The sequence below is a fragment of the Sciurus vulgaris genome, assembly GCF_902686455.1.
Source record: "Sciurus vulgaris genome assembly, chromosome: 2".
NCBI classification, from domain to species: Eukaryota; Metazoa; Chordata; class Mammalia; order Rodentia; family Sciuridae; genus Sciurus; species Sciurus vulgaris.
Window position 1 is genome coordinate 4111952 of NC_136462.1, and position 18687 is coordinate 4130638.

At 58.0% G+C, this 18687-nt stretch overlaps 1 protein-coding gene and 2 long non-coding RNA genes across 6 annotated transcripts; 2 read left to right on the forward strand and 1 right to left on the reverse strand.

The window, feature by feature from the left end:
- Nucleotides 1-2908: 2908 nt before the first annotated feature.
- LOC306655551 lies at nucleotides 2909-12260 on the reverse strand. 4 transcript variants are annotated; one of them, XR_013762286.1, is made up of 5 exons: nucleotides 12134-12260; nucleotides 8900-8960; nucleotides 5982-6165; nucleotides 5644-5771; nucleotides 4672-4912 (listed from the first exon to the last, which is right to left on the reverse strand). It is a non-coding gene; the product is annotated as an uncharacterized lncRNA (long non-coding RNA). The 4 variants fall into 4 exon arrangements; XR_013762285.1 differs by lacking the exons at nucleotides 8900-8960; nucleotides 12134-12260 and adding an exon at nucleotides 2909-3170 and having other exon boundaries at nucleotides 4745-4912; nucleotides 5982-8761; XR_013762287.1 differs by lacking the exon at nucleotides 8900-8960 and having other exon boundaries at nucleotides 12134-12245.
- On the forward strand, nucleotides 11282-15085 carry ANKRD9 (ankyrin repeat domain 9). The gene is made up of 3 exons (XM_079130121.1): nucleotides 11282-11344; nucleotides 12188-12261; nucleotides 12822-15085. Exon 3 carries the CDS (start codon nucleotides 12861-12863, stop codon nucleotides 13824-13826), a length of 966 nt encoding a protein of 321 aa, XP_078986247.1. The 5' UTR covers nucleotides 11282-11344; nucleotides 12188-12261; nucleotides 12822-12860; the 3' UTR covers nucleotides 13827-15085.
- Nucleotides 15086-15091: 6 nt separating this feature from the next.
- On the forward strand, nucleotides 15092-18330 carry LOC306655553. Its single transcript, XR_013762290.1, has 2 exons — nucleotides 15092-17297; nucleotides 18045-18330. It is a non-coding gene; the product is annotated as an uncharacterized lncRNA (long non-coding RNA).
- The last annotated feature ends 357 nt before the right edge of the window (nucleotides 18331-18687 follow it).

Consider the following 18687-nt stretch of genomic DNA (forward strand, 5'->3'; position numbering starts at 1 on the left):
GCTAGTCTGCCCTGGAGGAGCTTCTCTGCAGTGGGCTCATCTCCTTTCCGCTGGCTGCTGGAGTCCAGCAGGAGCCCAGTTCCTGGCATACATGCCTTCCCGCAGCCTCACTCCACTTGGGCTCTGGGGTTGGCCAGGTGACTTGCTTTAGGTCACTTGTTTTGGCCAACCTAGTACTAGAGGGTGCCACTATGTAGTTTTGTTTTGTTGAAACTGGTTATTGAACCTGAGCTACAGCCCCAACCCTGTCCCTTTTTTTTTATTTTGAGACAGGGTCTCACCAGGTTGCTGAGGCTGGCCTGAAACCTGCGATCCCTGCCGCAGGCTCCTGGCTGTTGCTGGGATGACAGGCCTGCGCCACCGCACCTGGCTCCAGTCGTCCCCTGTTCCTCACAGGGCCCTCAAGGGAAGCACGTGGTGGCCTACCTACGTTCCAGGCTCACCACGGTGGGAAAGGAGTGGGGGGCTCTAACAACTACTAGGGACCCCCACGCCCTCCAGGGTCCCAGCTCTGTGCTGGGGAGGGGTGGCCGAGAGAAGGGTTGCTCTCTGGAAATCACCTCCATGTCACCGGCTGGACAGCACTAGGCCCTCGGGGGGCGCTCGGCTGTCCGGGTCCTGGGGCTTCTCCGCCGCGGGACGGTGACACTGACACTGCGGCACCGCGAAGCAGAGGTGCAGCTGGAGGAGAGCAGTTCCTCGCCCCGCCCCGGGCCGGGCGCCAGGGCTGGGCTCCGGCTGCCTGGCCGGCTGTCGGCGTCTGCAGAAAGGGCTGGCGCGCGGGGAGCCCCGGGGCGGGTGGGGCCGGGCGGACGGCGTCTGGGAGCCAGAGGCGGGGATGCGCAGAGGGCTCGGCCCGGGCCCCGGAGGCCTGGGGCTTTGGCCGACACCGGTGGGGCAGGTGGTGGCGGCCGGGCGGCGGGGACGCACTAGAGCCGGGGGCGGGCGGAGGCGCGCGCAGCGGGCGGTGCAGCCGAGGGACTAGTCGCGGCCGCCGGGAGAGGGCGCGCTGGCGGCAAGGGGCCGCCAGGGGGCGCCACCGGGCGCGCGGGGCTCAGCGGGCGCGGCCCTCCCCGGCCCTTGCCGAGTGTCCCTGGCTCCCTTCGCCCCCCAGAGGAGCGGCTCGGCAGTGGGGAGCGCCCGTGGCCCCGAGCCGACACCGGGTCCCTGTTATTGCAACAAGGACCCCTCACTTGCGCCTGCGAAGGTAGGATTAAAAAGCCTGGCGTCTCGGCCTCCGGTGGCATCTGTCTCCTGGGCTCTGAGTCAGTCGCCTTGGGTTCCAGGAGGGACAGGTCTGCTGGTTGAACCTCTGGTGGAAAGTGAAAAGTACCCCCAGGCGACAGCAACTCGCTTAGGACTGACTGGTCCGCCGCCACCCCTCCAATCCGGGAGAATGATCGACCGGGTGGCAGTTTGACCCAGGCTGCTTGACGCCCTCTGCCCACCCGCGTCCAGGTGGGGTGGAGGCCGTGTTAGGGTCCGAAGTCCCAGGTAAGGACCGTCCTGTGCACCCCCTAGCAGCTACACTGATGAGAGGTCCTTTCCTGCTTATCACCATTACTTTCTCCACTTGTTTTTGGGGCAAGGGGCTGGACCTGATTTGCTGGGACCTCTAGTGGAGCCTCTGGCCTAGGAATCCAGCAACAGTGCCATGAGGACGGGTCTGAGTTGTGTGACCTGGGCCGACCCTGGTCCTCTGATCGCAGTGTCTTCTCTTCTTCTCCTCCGTCTCCTTTACTTCCCTGGGGATCTAACCCAGGGATGCTCTACCACTGAGATACACAACCAATCCTTTAAAAATTTTTTTCATTTTGAGACAGGGTCTTGCTAAGTTGCCCAGGCTGACCTGGAACTTATGATCCTCCTGCCTCGGCCTCCTTAGCTGGGATCACAGGCATGTGCCATGGTGCCAGGCCTCAGTTTCCCCTTCTGACTCACTTAACTGCAAATGGCAGCTATTTATCTAGCACCCACAGAGGATAGTAGGAAATGTGGTGGGAGGAGCAGAGGCAGTGGAGCACATGTGCGGGGCCCTGGGGTGTTCCCTGGCTACAGTGGAGGCACCGCAGCTCCCTGGGGCAGTCCCAAGGCCTGAGTATGGGGGCACCTCTGGCCCGGGGCCAGCCCAGCTCCAAAGGCCCATGGCTGGCTTTTCTCTAGTCCTCCCCCAGCCCTGAGGGATGATTGAGGTCACAGGGTCCTGCAGACATCTAGGCCAGGTACTGGGAGGGTCAGGAGGAGGCTAGCTGGCCTGCCCTGGCCTGCCCTACTGCTCCAGTCAACTTCCAGGGCCCGCACATGGTCAGAGCTATCCTCCGCTGGGAGAAGTGGGCAGGTCTGGGTCCTTGGGCCAGGATCCAGGCTGGGCCACCTCTGAGTCTCTCTCCTGGGGCCCAGCACACCTTAGGGGCTGGGATTCTGGTGCAGCCCTAAATGAATCCTTTCTTCCTGCTCCGCCCCCACCCTGGCCTGCTCCCTCCTCCCCCAGTCACAGAATTTGTGCCAGCCCCCCCACCCTTGGGGATGCCACCCATCTGCCTGATTCACTCTTTCTCTACTTAGTCATCAGTGTTTATGGGGCAACTTCTACCCTCCTGACCCCACCTGTGGGCTGGCAGAGGAGGGACCTCCCCTTGCAGGACGCCGAAGAGCCCAGATGGCAGGGAGCAGGGAGCTCCTCTAGCCTGGACCCAGGCCCTGCTCACTTCTGGGGAAAAGCATTTCAGGGAGAGGGAACAGCACCTGCAAGGACTGAGCATGAGAACCAGGAGCTCCAGGTGAGGAGGGAGGTCATCTCCTCAGAGGGGCAGCCAGGAGTGCTTGGGAAAGAGGTCTCCATCTGACTGTGGTTTGGGCAGGTCCTTGAGCTGGCAGCAGCCTGAGGCTGGCCTGGGAGGCGGGTGGCCCAGCAAGGAGGGCGGGCAGGACACTTGGCATGCTCTCACCGTCCCTGTTGTGGGGTGCGACTTAAGAACAGGCCGGTCACCTCTGAGAAGTCCAAATCTGAGTCTTTATTAGCTGGCCAGCTGTCTCACACAACACTCCAAAATGGCTATTGGGAGAACAGCCCCGCCATAGGGTTGCAGGGGTTTTTATACCATAAGTCAGTACGTCAGTCATAAATGGCTGTTGCTATGATTCAAAATTACAAACTAACATCATGGGATCTGAAATCACAAGCAGAGGGGAAAGCGGGTCAAAATAACCTTACTTAGGTACAAACTGAAGAATGGTTACTGACATCTGGACAATCACTGTTGCCATCACTGTTAACATGGTACATTGTTCAGGAAAATAGGAATCAAAAAGAGAATAATTTTTCATTATACAAGAATTGTCATTTTGAGTTGCCAAACATGTCATGCTAAGCAGCTGTTGGTGGGTACAGAGGGCGGGTGTTCCCAAGGGAGAAGCATTTCCTACATGACATGGCATCTCAGGGCAAAATGGAGTCTGCTCAGTCATTGCCCATTTAACCTGGCCTGTAACATTTCCATGGAGCCAAATATGTCAACGCGTCACACCTTGACCAGTGATGGAGGGCTCAGGGACCCCTCTTCATCTCAGGTAGCCCTCCTCCAGAGCCTCCCCTGCCCGCTCACCTCTGGTCCTTGGACCAAGCTCCAAGGGCCTGCTTGTTGAATGAATTAATGAGTGGAGCTACTTCGAGGGCTGGCTGACAGCCCCCTGCCTGGCAGGGTTGGAGAAGCCCAGCCCAACATCCTAAACTCTACTACCCTCCACATGATGAGAGGGAACTCCTAGGGCCAGGGACCTCAGCCTTCATCCGCTGTCCCTGAGTGCAGAGCCCAGCAGAGTTGTGAGGAATGCGTGAAGCCACCGCCCTCCCTTACCGGGATGGCGTGAAGGTCACAGTTTCAGTTGGGTGCTGGGAGCACTCCTATGAGGCAGGAGGCTGAGGCAGGAGGTTTGTAAGTTGGAGGCCATCCTGTGCAGTTTAGTGAGACCCTGCCTCAAAATAAAAAATAAAAAGGGCTGGGGATGGACTCAGTGGTAGAGCAAGCACCCCTGGGTTTAGCACCACCAAAAAATTTACAGGTTTCACCCATCGGTTCGCTGAGCCTCTGAAAAGTGGGCTGGTACTCTGACCTGCTCACTGAGAAGCCATTGAGATAACGTCTGTGAGACAGCGTGTTGCCAGTGGGAGCCCTCTTTAAAAATTTACCTTAGCCTGGCATGATGGCTGTAATCCCAGTCGCTGGGGAGGCCGAGGCAGGAGGATCATAAGTTCAAAGCCAGCTTTAGCAACTTAGTGAGGCCCTAAGCACTTTAGTGGGAACCCATCTCAAAATAAAAAAGAGCCGAGGATGTAGCTCAGGGGTTAAGTGCCCCTAGGTTTAATCCCTGGTATCAAAGACAAACAAACAAAAAAACCCCACAAACAAAACACAAACTTATCTTAATTACACCAAAAAACTGAAGATGTCCCCCTTTCAAAAAATTAAAAATATAAAGAAGGTACAGGGGGGCTGGGGATATAGCTCAGTCGGTAGAGTGCTTGCCTTGCAAGCATAAGGCCCTGGGTTCAATCCCCAGCACCACAAAAAAAAAAAAAAAAAAGAAGGAACAGGGAGTAAAAACCTAAGGGTTCCTCCGCCCCCCTTGGTGACCCCTCCCCAGGGATTCAACAACAGATCACTGTGTGACTTATTTTTGAACTAAGGGGGTTGATTTTTCTTTTTAATACTTTTTTGTTGAAATACAAATAGTCCTTGCCCACCTGTGATTGGGGCAAGCACTCGCGGGCAGGCCGTGTCTGGGAGGCCTGGGTGGACCCTCAGTGGCCCTGGCAGGATGGCTGCTATCTCCACTTGACAGATGAGGAGCCTCTGGCAGGCCCTCTGCACTTGATAGCGGGTGTGTGCTGAGTCACCTTCTAAATCAAGACCTGTTGAGAGTGAAGAACACCATTATCACCCTGCGGCGAAGAGAAGAGTTTCCCCAGCAAATCTCGACTGAGTCAAGACTTCTTCTAGTGATGGACCCATCTCCAAGTAGCCTAAACCCCAAAGATAACTGACCAACTCATTTAATGCTCAGGCACGTCTGGGTTCAGGATCCTACAAAGACCAAGACACGGAGATGCCACTGAACCTGTCCCACGCAGAGGGCAGGGGCACAGTCTTAGAATGTGAGGGAGGGGACCCAGGGTCCAGTCTTGCACTTGGTGCTCTTACCACGCCCAGCTAGGGAGCAGGGGTCGCTGCTATGTAGAAAACTCACAGCTGGGCCAGGTGCCCTGGTGCTCGCCTGTAATCCTAGCAGCTCAAGAGGCTGAGGCAGGAGGATTGCAAGTTCAAAGCCAGCCTCAGCAAATTAGCAAGGCCCTGTCTCAAAATAAAAAATAAATAAATATAAAGGGCTGGGATGTAGCTTAGTGGTAAAGTGCCTCTGGGTTCAATCTCCAGTACCACAAAATTAAAACAAAAACAAAAAACAGCACAGCTGAGGGCCAGGTGCAGGGTGTACCCTTGGAGCCCCAGAGTGAGGCCTCCTCTCATATTCGTATATATATGTATGTATGTTGTGGGGATCATCCAGAAGCAAGGAGCGGCACTCAAAGTGTAGGCGGAAATGTACAGGATCCTCTGTGAGGGTCTTGGAGCGGAAACTGCTCACAAAAGCAGGCTGCGGTAAGGATGCTGGCTCACAAGGTCTTCTGTCCTCCAGCCTTGAGCCCCAGCCCTCACAAGGGCGTTTACACTTCAAAAGGACATAGTTAGGTCCCAGGGAAAGTTCTTTACATTCTAAAAGGAGGAGTGAATGGTGCTGACTCACTTTCCTGAAGCCCAGCTGGGTGGGGGGGGAGCGGACTCTCCCTCTCATGTCAGCGTCCAGGCCTAGGTCAGGCACCACTACGCTATGTGGTGGAACTGACCCTTCCTTCTTGGTACTTGGATTTCAAAGGTTTTTACTGTGTAATGCTCATGAGGTGTAAATGCAGGCTGAACTCTTACCTTCCTGTGCTGGGAGGGAACCTAGGACGTCACGCAGGCTCTGCCACTGGAACACACCTGTCACCCTTCTCAGTTTCTATTTCCAGCAGTGTCTTGCCAAGTTGCTAGGTGGCCTTGAACTTGTGATCCTCTTGCCCCAGCCTCCTGAGAGGCTGTGCCTCAGGATGAATTCTATCATGGAGCACTAAGGAATTACACCAGAACCACTGCAGTGAGCACCATGCATGTGCCTTGGCACATGGGCACGCATCTGTCTGGGATAAGATGGCCACAGAAGAAACTGCTGGCGTGTGAAGCTCTGGATATGCCCCTTGCCCACTGTCCTCCTGGTCGGCTTCCCAGCTGGGTCCCAGGAGCTCTTCCTACCTCTGGGACCATCACCCCTTTGCTGTGTGTTGGACCCTCTGGCACCCAGGGGATCCCTTGCCTTCGCCTAGTTTTGTCCTGTCTTCTGTCTATTTTGGCAGCTCAAACTGGGCCTTGAACGATTAGCTGGATGGGAGGAGAGAGGGTGGGAAAGCTGGAGCCCACGTGTGGAGGGGAGGCGCCCAGCCCGCAGGGAGGGGTACTTGGCTCATGGTACATCTTTCAAGTCCGCCGAGCTCCTGCTGGTCTAGCCAGGTGGTGGGAGGGCAGGACCTGGGTGAGGTGTGGGCAGCCACTGGACACCCGGGGCTCTCACTGGCCCTGCCAGGCCTGCCACCAGGAACGCCTTCTCTGGGACTTCTGAAAATCCACCTGGCTCATTTCACAAGTAGGTGGCTGGCATTCAGACAGGCAGAGTTACTCAGTCCAAGTTCCATAGCTGGAGAGGAGCTGACCAGGCAGAACCCAGCCAGTCCAGAACCAGCCTGGTGCCAGCCCCTTCCTGAGAAGGTTGCATGTCTGCCCCTCCTCCCCAGCTGCAGCTCACAGAAAACTGTGCTCCCAGGATGGCCACCTCCTGCTCTGATGATGGGCTCCAGGCCTTGCTGGGGGTCAGGTCAGGGGGTTTCTCTGTGAGTCAGTCAATGAACCTCTCTCTCCAGGCCTGTGCCCTCCCCATCCTACCAGCGGATGACCTGGAAAAAAAGAGACCGTCAGGGTGGAGCCTCTGATTTACCCTGCCCTCACCTGCATCTGTGAAGAACTGTCCAGGCCCTCCACCCCTAGATGAGGGTGCACGTGGCAGGCCCATCCCTGCTGGCCTCCTCAAGGTCATTGCTTCAGCGGGTCTCAGTTGTCCTCCAGTGTCAGTGCGCCGAGACGCAGCAATTTTGCACATGCGCAGAGGCTCGGCTCGCTGTGCCCGCACACGGCATTGTGTGCACGCGTGGGCACGCTCCGTGCTACTTGCACACAGGTGCGCGCCCACGCACGTCCTGCACGGTGTACTTCCACTCCTCTTACGCAGCTGGGCTGCAGCTCCTGCCCTTCCTCTGCCCTCACAGCGCTGGCGGTCCTGTCTCAGGGGTTCACCTGTTGCTTTGAAACTTACATGGTTTTTCTTTTTCTCAGCCTTCTTTTCCCGGACCTTCTCCTCCCCGATCTTCTCAGTCCTGATCTCTCTTCCCTAATCTCATTTTCTCTGAATCACCTCTTTAAATGCCCCGTTCCTGCTGATGGGCAGGATCACAGCCTCTGGTACAGGAGTCCCCTGTTTTGCCTTTGCTAGCAAAGCAATAAAACTTCTCTTTCCTTTTTCTCAAAACTGTGTCCTTGTTATTGGGTTGGCAGCTTTCGGCAACAGTCCCTTCCCTGCTGGCCCTGAACCTTCTCCAGATAGCTTCTCCCTCTGCTCCATGACCTTCGGTGAAGCACACCATGACCTTTATGTTGCAAAACCTTCTGCCCAGTTGGCTGGTGGCACGGGTCCCAGCTGACCACTCCCTCTTCCTTGGGCCACCTTCATCTCCTGGACCCTGTGTCTGTGACCTCTGCTGGCCTCTCCCCTTTCCTCCAAGTGCAGGCTTGGGCCTCTGACCTCCCACTCTCCTCTGCACCACTGCTCCTGCTTGGAACACCCTGCTGTTCACAGCTGGGCCTTCAGCCAGCCTCTGATTGCCTTGGACACGGCCCTCATTGCAGGGCTCAGCCTGAAACTGGGCATCCTCCTCTCCCCGCTTTTCCACCCACGCCCAAGTGGGCTGAATCCATGCACAACACAGTGCTTCTCTCCAAGGCACCCATGCTGGCCCTCACCCACCACCCCTCAGGGCCACGGTGGCCGACACGTCCACCCCCATTTACTCCCAGCAGCCCAGAACCTGAGGCCGGCCTGAGGTCCTGTGATCTGGACCTCCACCCCTCCTCTCTGACCTTGCTGAGCAGCCTCCCAGTCTGCTCACACGTAGACCTTTGCCCTGGAGGGACAAGCTCTCCTGGAGGGAGGGCCAGGTAAAGGGAGGGTGCTTTGGGCCAGGTCTCTGTTGGGGCAGGCAAGGGTCAAAAGTCAAATCCTATCCCCAGATGGCAAGACTCTGGGCCCTGGCCCCCTTCCTGCCCCAGGTCTCTCTGGTAATCATCCTCGGCCTGTTCCCAGCTGCCCCAGGGACGCTTTCCTTAGGAGTTGGCCCCGTTACCATTGTCCACACTGTTCCCTGGGTAGCCTTGGAGGGCCTGTGAGGCTGCTGTGGAGGGGAAGACCTGCCTGGCAGGGACATCCACAGCATGGCTCCCCTCCCCGACTGTCTTCAGGTTGAGCCCAAGCTCGTGCCCCAGCACACAAAGCCCCCAGGGACCAGCCAGCCGTGGACCTCTGCAGCCTTCCTCCCCATCTTCAGGCCTTTGCCACACTGGTCTTTCTGGCTAAGTCCATGGCTCTCTGATGTCTAAGGCAGTGGAGCAACAGGGTCGATTTTGACTTTTGGGAAGAGTCCTCTGGGAACTTGAGCAAAGAGGGAGCATGGAGGTGTACAGCACATCCTGGCATTCATTACCCATGACCTTTCACCTCCATCCACCAGTAGCCATGGTGACAGCTATGTCTCACTTCAAGCCCTGGAAGAGTAGAAAGGGGGCAAGGGCACAGGTATATTGAGGCCCAGGTCACCCACCTGGAGACCTCTCCTCCTGAAGGGCCTGGAGGTCCCCAAAGGTCATTCACTGTGCCTTCCTTCATCTTCAGAGACCTTAGGGAAACTGAGGCCTCAAAAGGGGGAAGAGATGGTGGACTCATGGCACAAACCTATTAACTCAGGAGACTGAGGCAGGAGGATTGCAAGGTTGAGGCCAGCCTTGACAATGTAGTCAGACCTGTCTCAAAATTTTTTAAAAAGGGCTGAGGATGTGACTCAGCAGTAAAATGCTCCTGGGTTCGGTCTCCAGGACCAAAAAATTAAAATAAATAAATTAGGAGAGGGGACTTGTTGAAAGTAGAGGTGGCCAAAGCAGGGCTCAGATTCTGAGCCAAGTGCTCTCTGCAGCCCCCATCTCTGGCCAAAGACAGAGTTTCTGCCATGGATCCCCTGAGAGAGTCCCTGTGGTCTGCAGGGTCCCAGGGCAGAGGTGGGGCAGGGCTGCTGCTGCAGAAATCTTTGTGCATACACAAATGGCAGTCTGGGGCACGTGGATGCCTGCCTTCCCCAGGTTAGCCTGGGCTGTCCTCTCTGGCCTCAGCACCTTGTCTGCCTCTCAGAGAACAGTGGTACAGGAGGAGCCCACATGTGCCCTGTGTGTGTGTTCACATGTGTGGGAGAGTGGACATGCACATGCTGTGGTAGGGGTCTGCTTGGGTCTGTTCAGAGACGACTTTGGCCCAGGCAGGCCCCCAAGTCTTGCCCTAACTGGCTGGGGTGGCACAGAGGAGCCAGGGCAGGGCTGACTGTGTGCTCAGGTTTGCCCTGTAGGCTGGAACCCTCTCCCTGTGGCAGAGGCAGGAGAACGAGTTGGAATGGAGGTAGCAACCTTTTCCCTAGATGAGGTGGTGCTGGGGTGCCCTGGTGAGGACCCGTAAGTACCTGTGCATGGGATGTGGGGTTGTGGGTCTCAATGTCAGTATCTGTAAAATGGACAGTTGTGGCCAGTGCCTGTAATCCTAGTGCCTTGGGAGGCTGAAGTAGGAGGATCCCATGTCCATAGTCAGCCTGGGTAACTTAGCCATACCCTGTCTCAAAATAAAAAGTAAAAAGGGCTGGGGATATAGGTCAGTGGTAGAATGCCCCAGGTTTTAAATTCCCTGTTAAAAACAATGGTTTGAAAAATTGTTTAAAAAAAAAAGTCTAGAGGGCTGGGGATATAGTTCAGTTGGTAGAGGGCTTGCCTTGCAAGCACAAGGCCCTGGGTTCAATCCCCAGCACCGCGCAAAAAAAAAAAAAAAAAAAAAAAAGGTCTAGAATTCCTAACCTCTGGGTGTGAAGGCATAAATTATAAATTAGTGCTTATGGAATGAACCCCCAGCTCCTGAGCCCCCAAATGCATTGCCCCAAACCTCAGGCTCCTTATGGGAAGGCTGGGAGGCCAGAGCCCAATTCACAAGCGTCTGAGGAACAGTAGGGGAAACACCTGGCTTCCCCTTCTGGTTCTCCTTGCAGGTCATTCCCTCTGAGCAGGGAATTCCCTGCTGTTGGCGGTTGTGGTGAAGTGAAATCAAATTGTGTTTCTACAGGGAGGGCCCTCGGAGGTGCCATTAATATCTCCCTCCATCCACCCACCCACACCCTCCGTCCGACCCTTCCCTGGGAGATCAGCCAGGAGCTCGCAGGGCTAAGACTCCCACGAGGGCGGGCAGCACGCGATGGGGATCCTGAGGGGCACAGCTCCAACCCCTGGCCTTCCCGCGGCCAGTCTCAGACCGAGGGGATTTTCCCAAGGTCAGCGAGGGTCAGATCAAAGGGGTCCTGGAACTGACTGCGGAGCCAGCAGGAGAGCCGCACACGCCCGGCCGCTGGCGGAGGGGCGCCCGCAGGGGTCCTCCGAGGCGCGGGCGGTACCCCGCGGACGGTACCCAGCGGACAGCCGGGTCCCGGAGCCCCGCCCCGCCCGGGCGCGGCCCCGCCCCCGGCGCCCGCAAGTTTCTTCGAAGTTTTCCTCGGGTCTGGCTGCGCGCCCCGCCCTCCAGCCCGTGACGCAACAATGGTGCAGCGACGCGGCCAATGGGCGGCGGCGGGGGCTGGCAGCGCGGGCCAATGGCGGCGGCGGACAGCCTCGCGGTCCTGCCGGCCCGGGCCGCACTGCGCCGCCCGCAGCCCGCCCGTAGCCGGCGCCAGCACCGCCGCCCAGCGACCCGGCCGCGGCGGCTCAGAGCGCGGCTGCGGCGGGCGCGGGCGGCGGCGGCGGCTCCCCCGTGCGGTCCGTGCTGGGACCTCCGCCTCTTGCCTGCGCGGGGTCGGCGCGCGCTCCAGCCCTCCGCGGGGACCGGGACGCCCGGCCCGCCGCCCCTCGCGGTGAGTGCCCTCCCCCGGTCCGTGGCCAGCACCCCCGGCCCGGCGCCGTCCCCTCCTGCCCGGCGCGCGCCGGTGCAGCCTTCGCTGCACCCGCCACCGGCCCGCAGACACCCGGGCTCGCCCGGGTGACCCGCCGCCGCCGAGGCCGGGCCGTGCCCGCTGGGAGGGGCGGGGAGGAGCTGGCAGGCCGCCCGGCTCTTGGCGCTGTCCAGGGGCCCAACCCCGTCACGGAGCCGCGGCGGTGACTCTGCCCAGTGACGTGGGGCGGCCGAACTTTACGTAACGCGCCCGGCGCCCCATGCGTGCCCACACGGTGCACCTGGGGCGCAGAGGCCCTGACTCCCGCAGGGCGCGTGGCCGCAGCCCACAGTGTCCACCTCTGTAGCCCAGTTGCTGCGAGTGGTCCACCCAGTGTGTGTGGATGTGGCCTGGCTATTGCCCCAGGCCCCTTCTGACCAAAGGCTGACCCTTGCCCGAAGGCAGTAGGGTGGCTCAGAAGGTAGAGTTTTCAGGCTGGGGTCCTCAACGCGTTGGAATGAGCCCAAAATGAAACGCAGGAGACCTGGGTTCTGGTCCTGCCTCAACCATGACTTGGTGACTGACCTTGGACAAACTTGTCCCCTGCTGGTAAGTAGGTGGCAGTACCAGTGTCATGTGTGAAGATCGAGAAAGGCATCTGACCTGGAGGGGAGTGCAGACTGAAGTGCAGCCTCTAGGTTGACTTCACCCCTTGCCTCCTCCCGGGGGCGCTGAATGGAGATGTAGGGTCGGAGCCGTTCCCCCACTCACCCAGCTGGGCGCACAGCCAGACACAGCGGCCACAGTCCACTCCCTCTCTTACAGATGAGGAAGCTGAGGTTTCTTGAGGGAAGGTGAAGTACAGTCACGGAACCTGGTGATCGTGTGTCAGGAACCAGGTAGGTCTGACCAGCCTGGGAAGAGGCTCAGGGGCCCTGACTGTGGTAAGGGGTCAGAGGGCAGGATCAAAGCCCACGTGGGGTTGGAGTCCGGGAGTTAGGGCTGGAAAATGGATTTGGCTCAGGTTGAGATATGGGCCTGAGTTTACGAATCAACTACCTGGCTTTTTATTTGGCGTTGACTGGACCTGGCTGAGGCGGGAACAGCCGCTCTTCAACCGATCCCTGGGCTGGAGAGAGGTAGCGGGACTTAGGCGGCGTGACCAGGTTAGGGTTTCTCTAGCAAGGGTGCCAGAGGGCAGGACATTTATTTTCAGGGACGGAGATCAGGTGCTGCCAGATGGAGGAAGCAGGCTGTTTCTGGGCTTAGCAGAGACTGGAGCTGGGACAGTGCCTGCAGGGCCTGTAGGGACCAGGCTGAGGCAGGAGGCAGGTAGGAGGGTCCCAGACAGAAAGCTCAAGGCCCTAGTCGCACTATGCGGGTAGGCGGGACCACCCACGTAGGGGGTCGTGATGAAGCCTGAGCCCTCTCCTCATTGCGCCTGCCCGTTTACCCGCAGGTTGGTCTGTCCCGGGGCCCATGCCTTGAGGCCGCCAGCATGCCTTGGGACGCAAGGCCCGGGGGCGGTGCAGACGGAGGACCCGAGGGTGCGGGCGCAGCGCGCTCACGGGCACAGAAGCAGTGCCGGAAGTCGTCTTTTGCCTTCTACCAGGCAGTGCGTGACCTGCTGCCCGTGTGGCTGCTGGAGGACATGCGCGCCAGTGAGGCCTTCCATTGGGATGAGCGCGGGCGCGCCGCAGCCTACTCGCCTTCGGAGGCGCTGCTCTACGCGCTGGTGCACGACCACCAGGCATACGCACACTACCTGCTGGCCACCTTCCCGCGGCGCGCACTTGCGCCCCCCAGCGCAGGCTTCCGCTGCTGCGCTGCACCCGGGCCCCACGTGCCGCTGGCAGTGCGCTACAACCGCGTGGGCATCCTGCGCCGCATCCTGCGCACTGTGCGCGACTTCCCGGCCGAGGAGCGCGCGCGCCTGCTGGATCGGCGCGGCTGTAGCCGCGTGGAGGGTGGTGGCACCTCGCTACACGTGGCCTGTGAGCTGGCGCGTCCTGAGTGCCTCTTCCTGCTTCTGGGCCACGGCGCCTCGCCTGGCCTCCGTGATGGTGGTGGCCTTACACCTATGGAGCTGCTGCTGCGGCAGTTGGGCCGTGATGCAGGCTCCGTCCCTGCTGCTGGGGCTGCCTCTTCTGCCACTGCTGCCACCACTGTGTCTGGGGAGCCACGCCAGCGCCGCCTGCTACTGCTTGACCTGTTGGCACTGTACACCCCTGCGGGTGCTGCTGGCCCAGCCCGCCGTGAGCTGCTGGGCGACCGACCGCGCTGGCAGCGGCTTTTGGGTGAGGACAAATTCCAGTGGCTGGCAGGCCTGGCGCCGCCATCTCTCTTCGCACGTGCCATGCAGGTGCTGGTCACCGCCATCTCTCCTGGCCGCTTCCCGGAAGCCCTGGATGAGCTGCCTCTGCCTCCCTTCCTACAGCCCTTGGACCTCACGGGCAAGGGCTAGACCCAGGGGGTGCTGGATCTGGGGACAGAACTGTTTTTCAGAGCGCTGTACCTGGCACTTTACATATACTGATCTCTGTATAGAAGAATCTGCTTCGTCTGTCACATGCCATGGGGCAAGGCTCTGACGGTTTTCTGGGTGCAGCTGGGCCCAGCTCCCTACATTCCTGCCAAAATGGGGCTGGGGTCATATACTCCCCTCATTGCCTGGCCCTGGAAAGGAGTGAGGACCAACCTCCCACTTAGATCTGGAGCTGGGAGTGTCCCAAAGAGGGTGGCAGCTGTGCTGGGCAGGAACTGAACAGGCACAGGGGGAGGGGACTGACGTGTCCAAGCAGGGGGACAGAATGTGCAGAGGCCTGGAGGCCAAGAGGACAGCCCTGTGGGGACTTACGACAGGAGGCCCTCCTTGTAAATGCCTCAGTGGGACCTGGACCTGATCCTGCAGTTGAGGGAGGACAGCAGGGCTTGGCGGAGGCCTGACTCAGACTGCCTTCATACACCCCGGCGCTACTCTGGCACAAGCTCCTGGGGTGTTGCTGGCTTCCGTGTCTCCCCGATAGCTGGCCTGCCCAGGCCTGCCTCTGATCCTGTCACCCCTTCTACTCTTCACCCTCAACCGGCAGGCACCATTTCTTGGGGCTCTTGCTTCCCAGCTCAGCCACTGAAGCTGGTAGGCTCCTGGTGTGGGGTCCCCAGCTTTGCACCCTGCCCCGGGATAACTACCTGGCCCACCCACAGTGGGCATTAGGAAGTATTCATGATGACTGAGGGGTGGGCTTCTTGCCTCTGCCTAGAGAGCGGATTTCTCCAAGAAGACTTGTGAGTTAATGCCAGGACGTTAATGCCATCCTGCAGGGTGAAGGGCCCTGACAGGTGCATCACACCCGAGGAGCCTTGGGACCAGGCAGGACAGCCAGGCTACCTGGCTGGGGAATCCTGCTGGGCCTGCAATGTCCGGCCAGGGGCAGAGGGTTAGAGGGCTACCTGATGACTTGCCAGCCTGGCAAGGGGCATGTGCGGCCTGCCCTGCACCCAGTGTTCCTGAGGGGAGCCTGCCTGCTTGGTGGCAGAGTCCAGTGGGCAAGGCTGTAGGAGGGAGGGTGGGGAAGGCCTGGACAGGATTTTGCCTGGGACCTGGACCTGGTATCCACTTTCAGGGCGACCTTGGACAAAACCTGTGCTGGGCCCTGAATTTCCCATTATCTTCAAGGGATTTTGGACCATCTCAGCTTACTGCCAACCCTGAAGAGGAGTGTGTGGTGGGATGGGCCCTCTGAGCCCAGAGCCAGACTGGAGAGGGTCCCCTCCCCTCCTGCTGTGCCCTGGACCAGCTCACCAGCCTCTGAACCTCTGTACTTGGGGCAGTGGAGGCCAACTCCCCAGCTCCCTGATCCTCTAGGAAGTTCCAGGTCCTCACGATAAGGATGCTGTGGCAGGGGTTTTAACTTACTTTACGTCCTTCCTTTGAAGGACAAGAGAAGCAGATGCAGGGGCTCCTGGGGTGGGGCTAGCAGGATTTGGGGAGCCTGTGCAGCCCAGCAACTCTAGAAAGCTGGACGGCTATTGGGCATAGACTTCATCTCCCCTACCTGGTGCTGTCCTCTGGGGCTAGGTGTTCCTGTGCCTCTCCTCCTTTGGTGACCTTTGAGCCCCTGGCTTGGGGGAGGGGCCCCCTACAGAACCCCTTGGGAGAACTGGGAGGAGACAGGCATGGGATCCCACCATCAGGCGCCATGGCAGGAAGTCCCAGCTGAAGAAAGGCACGGGCAGAGTTGGGCCAAGTGGGTCTGGTCCAGGTGTCCCTGGGAAAACAGTGGGGAAGCCACGTCATCGCTGAGTGATGGGTTGACCCCTGCACCTGCATGGGGCAGGCAGAGGCAGGGACACCTTGGCCTTCACTGATGGGGTGGCTGAGGCAGGCGAACAGGGAGTCATAGGAAAGTCGAGGACCAGAGTGGAGCCAGGCCCAGCACTCTGCCCCCTGGTGGAGCAGAGAACCTCAGGTGGTGCCAGCAGATAAGGGGGGCCTTGGGTTATCTGGTGCCTGCTGGTGGGAGAGGGAGGTGGGGAGGCCCGGAGCTTGGCTTGTCACACCCAGGAAGGGCTGCATCCGCCACTGTTGTCATCCTGCCAGTGAGCTTGCAGGACTTGGTAGACCCAGAGGATTGGGGAGGTCAGAGCCAGCCAGGCCCAGGCCCTTGGCATACAGCAGCTCTGCTCCTGGTTCACGGCAGGTGACTGAATGGCTTCTTCAAGTCAGTCATAGCCCAGGACAAGCCTCGTACGCTGCGACGCAGCACGTTGGTTTGTTGGTCCATTTCACAAATGTCAGTACTCTCCCCTACTACATTTGGTGTGACCAAGTGCCCAGCAGTGTTCCTAGAGCCCTGGACCCCAAATCATTGAGAGTTTAGGGACCAAGCCAGGGCCAGTGACACATGCCTGTAATCCCAGCAACTGGGGAGGCTGAGGTGGGATGGAAAGTTCCAGGCTAGCGTGGGCAACTTACTGAGACCTTGTCTCAAAATAATAAGAACAGGGGAGTGACTCAGCGGTAGAGTACCCCTGAGTTCAATCCCTAATAGTACAAAAACAAAACAAAATTGTGTATTAAAGGTACCAGCCCTGCCACACACACATGGTACGTGTTTTTCTTTTGAAGGTGCTATGGTTATTTTGGCTGTAAAAATTTTTAATTTCATGTAGACAGATTTATCATCTCTGCGACTCTGGGGTCTTGTTTTTTGTGGTGCTGGACAAGCACTGCCACACCTAAGGGGAGCTACAGCCCACAGCTTTACTTCTTGAGATGTGGCTTTGCCAAGTCGTCCAGGCTGGCTTTGAACTTACAATCCTCCTGCCTTAGCCTCCTGAGTCGCTGGAATTACAGGTGTGTACTGCCACACCTGCCTACAGTTTCTATTTATTTTGTACTGCAGGTTTAAGCCAGGGGCACTTTACCACTGAGCTACATACCCAACTCTTTTAAAATTCTTGTTTAGACAGGGCCTCATTAAATTGCCACGGGTCTTGCTAAATTACTGAGGCTGGCCTCAAACTTGTGATCCTCCTGTCTCATCCTCCTGAGCCCCTGGGATTACAGGCATGTGCCAACTGTAAAGATTTTAAAGAAGTCTTTGGTGTTTATTGTCATATTTGACTCAACTAGTATTGACATAGTATAAAGAGGTAATGTTAGAAATAGCTGAATTTTTTTAAAATGCAAATTTTATTTATTTTTGGAATAAATAACATATTTACATGGCTCATAATTCAAAAGATATAAAAAGGTATAAGCTTACAAGCAACCACTGTGCCAGTTCCTGTCCCTACACAGAGCCTGTTTCTTTCTTCCTCAGCTTTGCCAGAAGCCTGGAGAACTACCACGCACTTTGGCGATGCTGCTCCCGCCCTCCCTCCTTATCTCCTAAGAGCCAGTGGTACCTGTGCCTGGGGAGTTTCAGATACAGTAACTCGGGCACTGCACAGTGCCTCACCGGCCTGTGCTCAGGTGGCCTTGCCCACCCTAGTGCAGGCTGCTCTTGGGGCTCCCCTGTGAGGAACGCCGTGGTGCTGAATGTCCCCACTCGGTCAGCTCAGGGTGATATGCTCAGGTGCGGCCCCATAGCATCTCCGCCTGATACTGGGCGTGCTCTGGACGCCGCCCTCCCATCTCCTGTGGGCTTGTCCTGTGCGTTCCTCCTGCGGGTCTGGACCAGGCCTGGTGGTGGACACTCAGCACTGGGGTCTTGAGTGTCATCGCTTTGCTCTGATTTTTGTTTTGGTGCTGGGGATGGAACCCAGGCACGCTCTGCCACTGTACCACATCCCCAGCCCTTCTTAACATTTTGAGACAGGGCCTCCTCCCTAAATTGCTGAGGTTAGCCTCTAGCTGCGATCCTCCTGCCCCGGTCTCCTGAGTTGCTGGGATTACAGGCGTGGACCCCTGCACCTGGCTCCCTTTTTATTTATGAGAAGTGTGTAGGTTGGTTGGTTTGTGGCACTGGGGACTGAACGCAGGGCCTCACACATACCAGGAAAATGCTCTCACTGAGCCGCATCTGCAGCCCCATGCAGGGTTTTTGGTCTAGACTTTATATTTTGAAGAACTCAAATCTGTATGTGGATTTTCTCTGGTGGCCTTCTATTCAGAAGCCATTTAGAAGCCAGAGGCTTCCCTGCGAGTTTCTTTAATCACTTACTATTAATTTGCCAGAATCAAGTGGTGGCCTGTACCAGCTGGGAACCCCGCCTCCAGCGCACATCTCCTGGACCTGGACCACATGGTGCTGCGCGCCCTCCTGGGGCTCCAGTCACCCCTCGCGGTTCTCAGCGCTCCCTGCCTTGAGGCTGTGAGACCCTAATGGCACACCTGGCTGTCAGGGGGTGTTGTGGGCACTCTGGTTATTTTGAGGATCCTGACTGAAAATGAGCTACACCTGCACATTTTGTTTCTGCTCTGGAGTGTGAAACATGGCTCCCTTTATTCCAGTTTTCTTTGACGTCTCTGAAGTCTGGCCATTTCTTGCCATGGGTTGTACAGTTCTTGTTCAGGTGGCTTCCTGGAATCTTGGATGTGGTCTTTTTTCAGATGTTAGTTCCCAGCAGGGTACTTCTGATATATGGCTTTGTTGTTGGTCAGGGACACAGATACCCTACAACCAGCCCTGGCTCCATGAGGGAAGCCCTGTGTTCCTCCCAACTTGAGGACCATCCTTCCCAGGGTCACCTTGGGTGCATCCAGTTCTGGAGCAGCCATCACCTGTGACGCCTCCTGGACACACTGGTGCACACTTCGACACCCACCAGGTCACGAGGCCCGGTGGCAGCACCCTCCTGGCAGTGGGGCTAGGCTGGTG

Coding starts and splice junctions, on each gene's coding strand:
- ANKRD9 (XM_079130121.1), top strand. CDS start 12,861: ATGCCTTGGGACGCAAGGCCCGGGGGCGGTGCAGACGGAGGACCCGAG.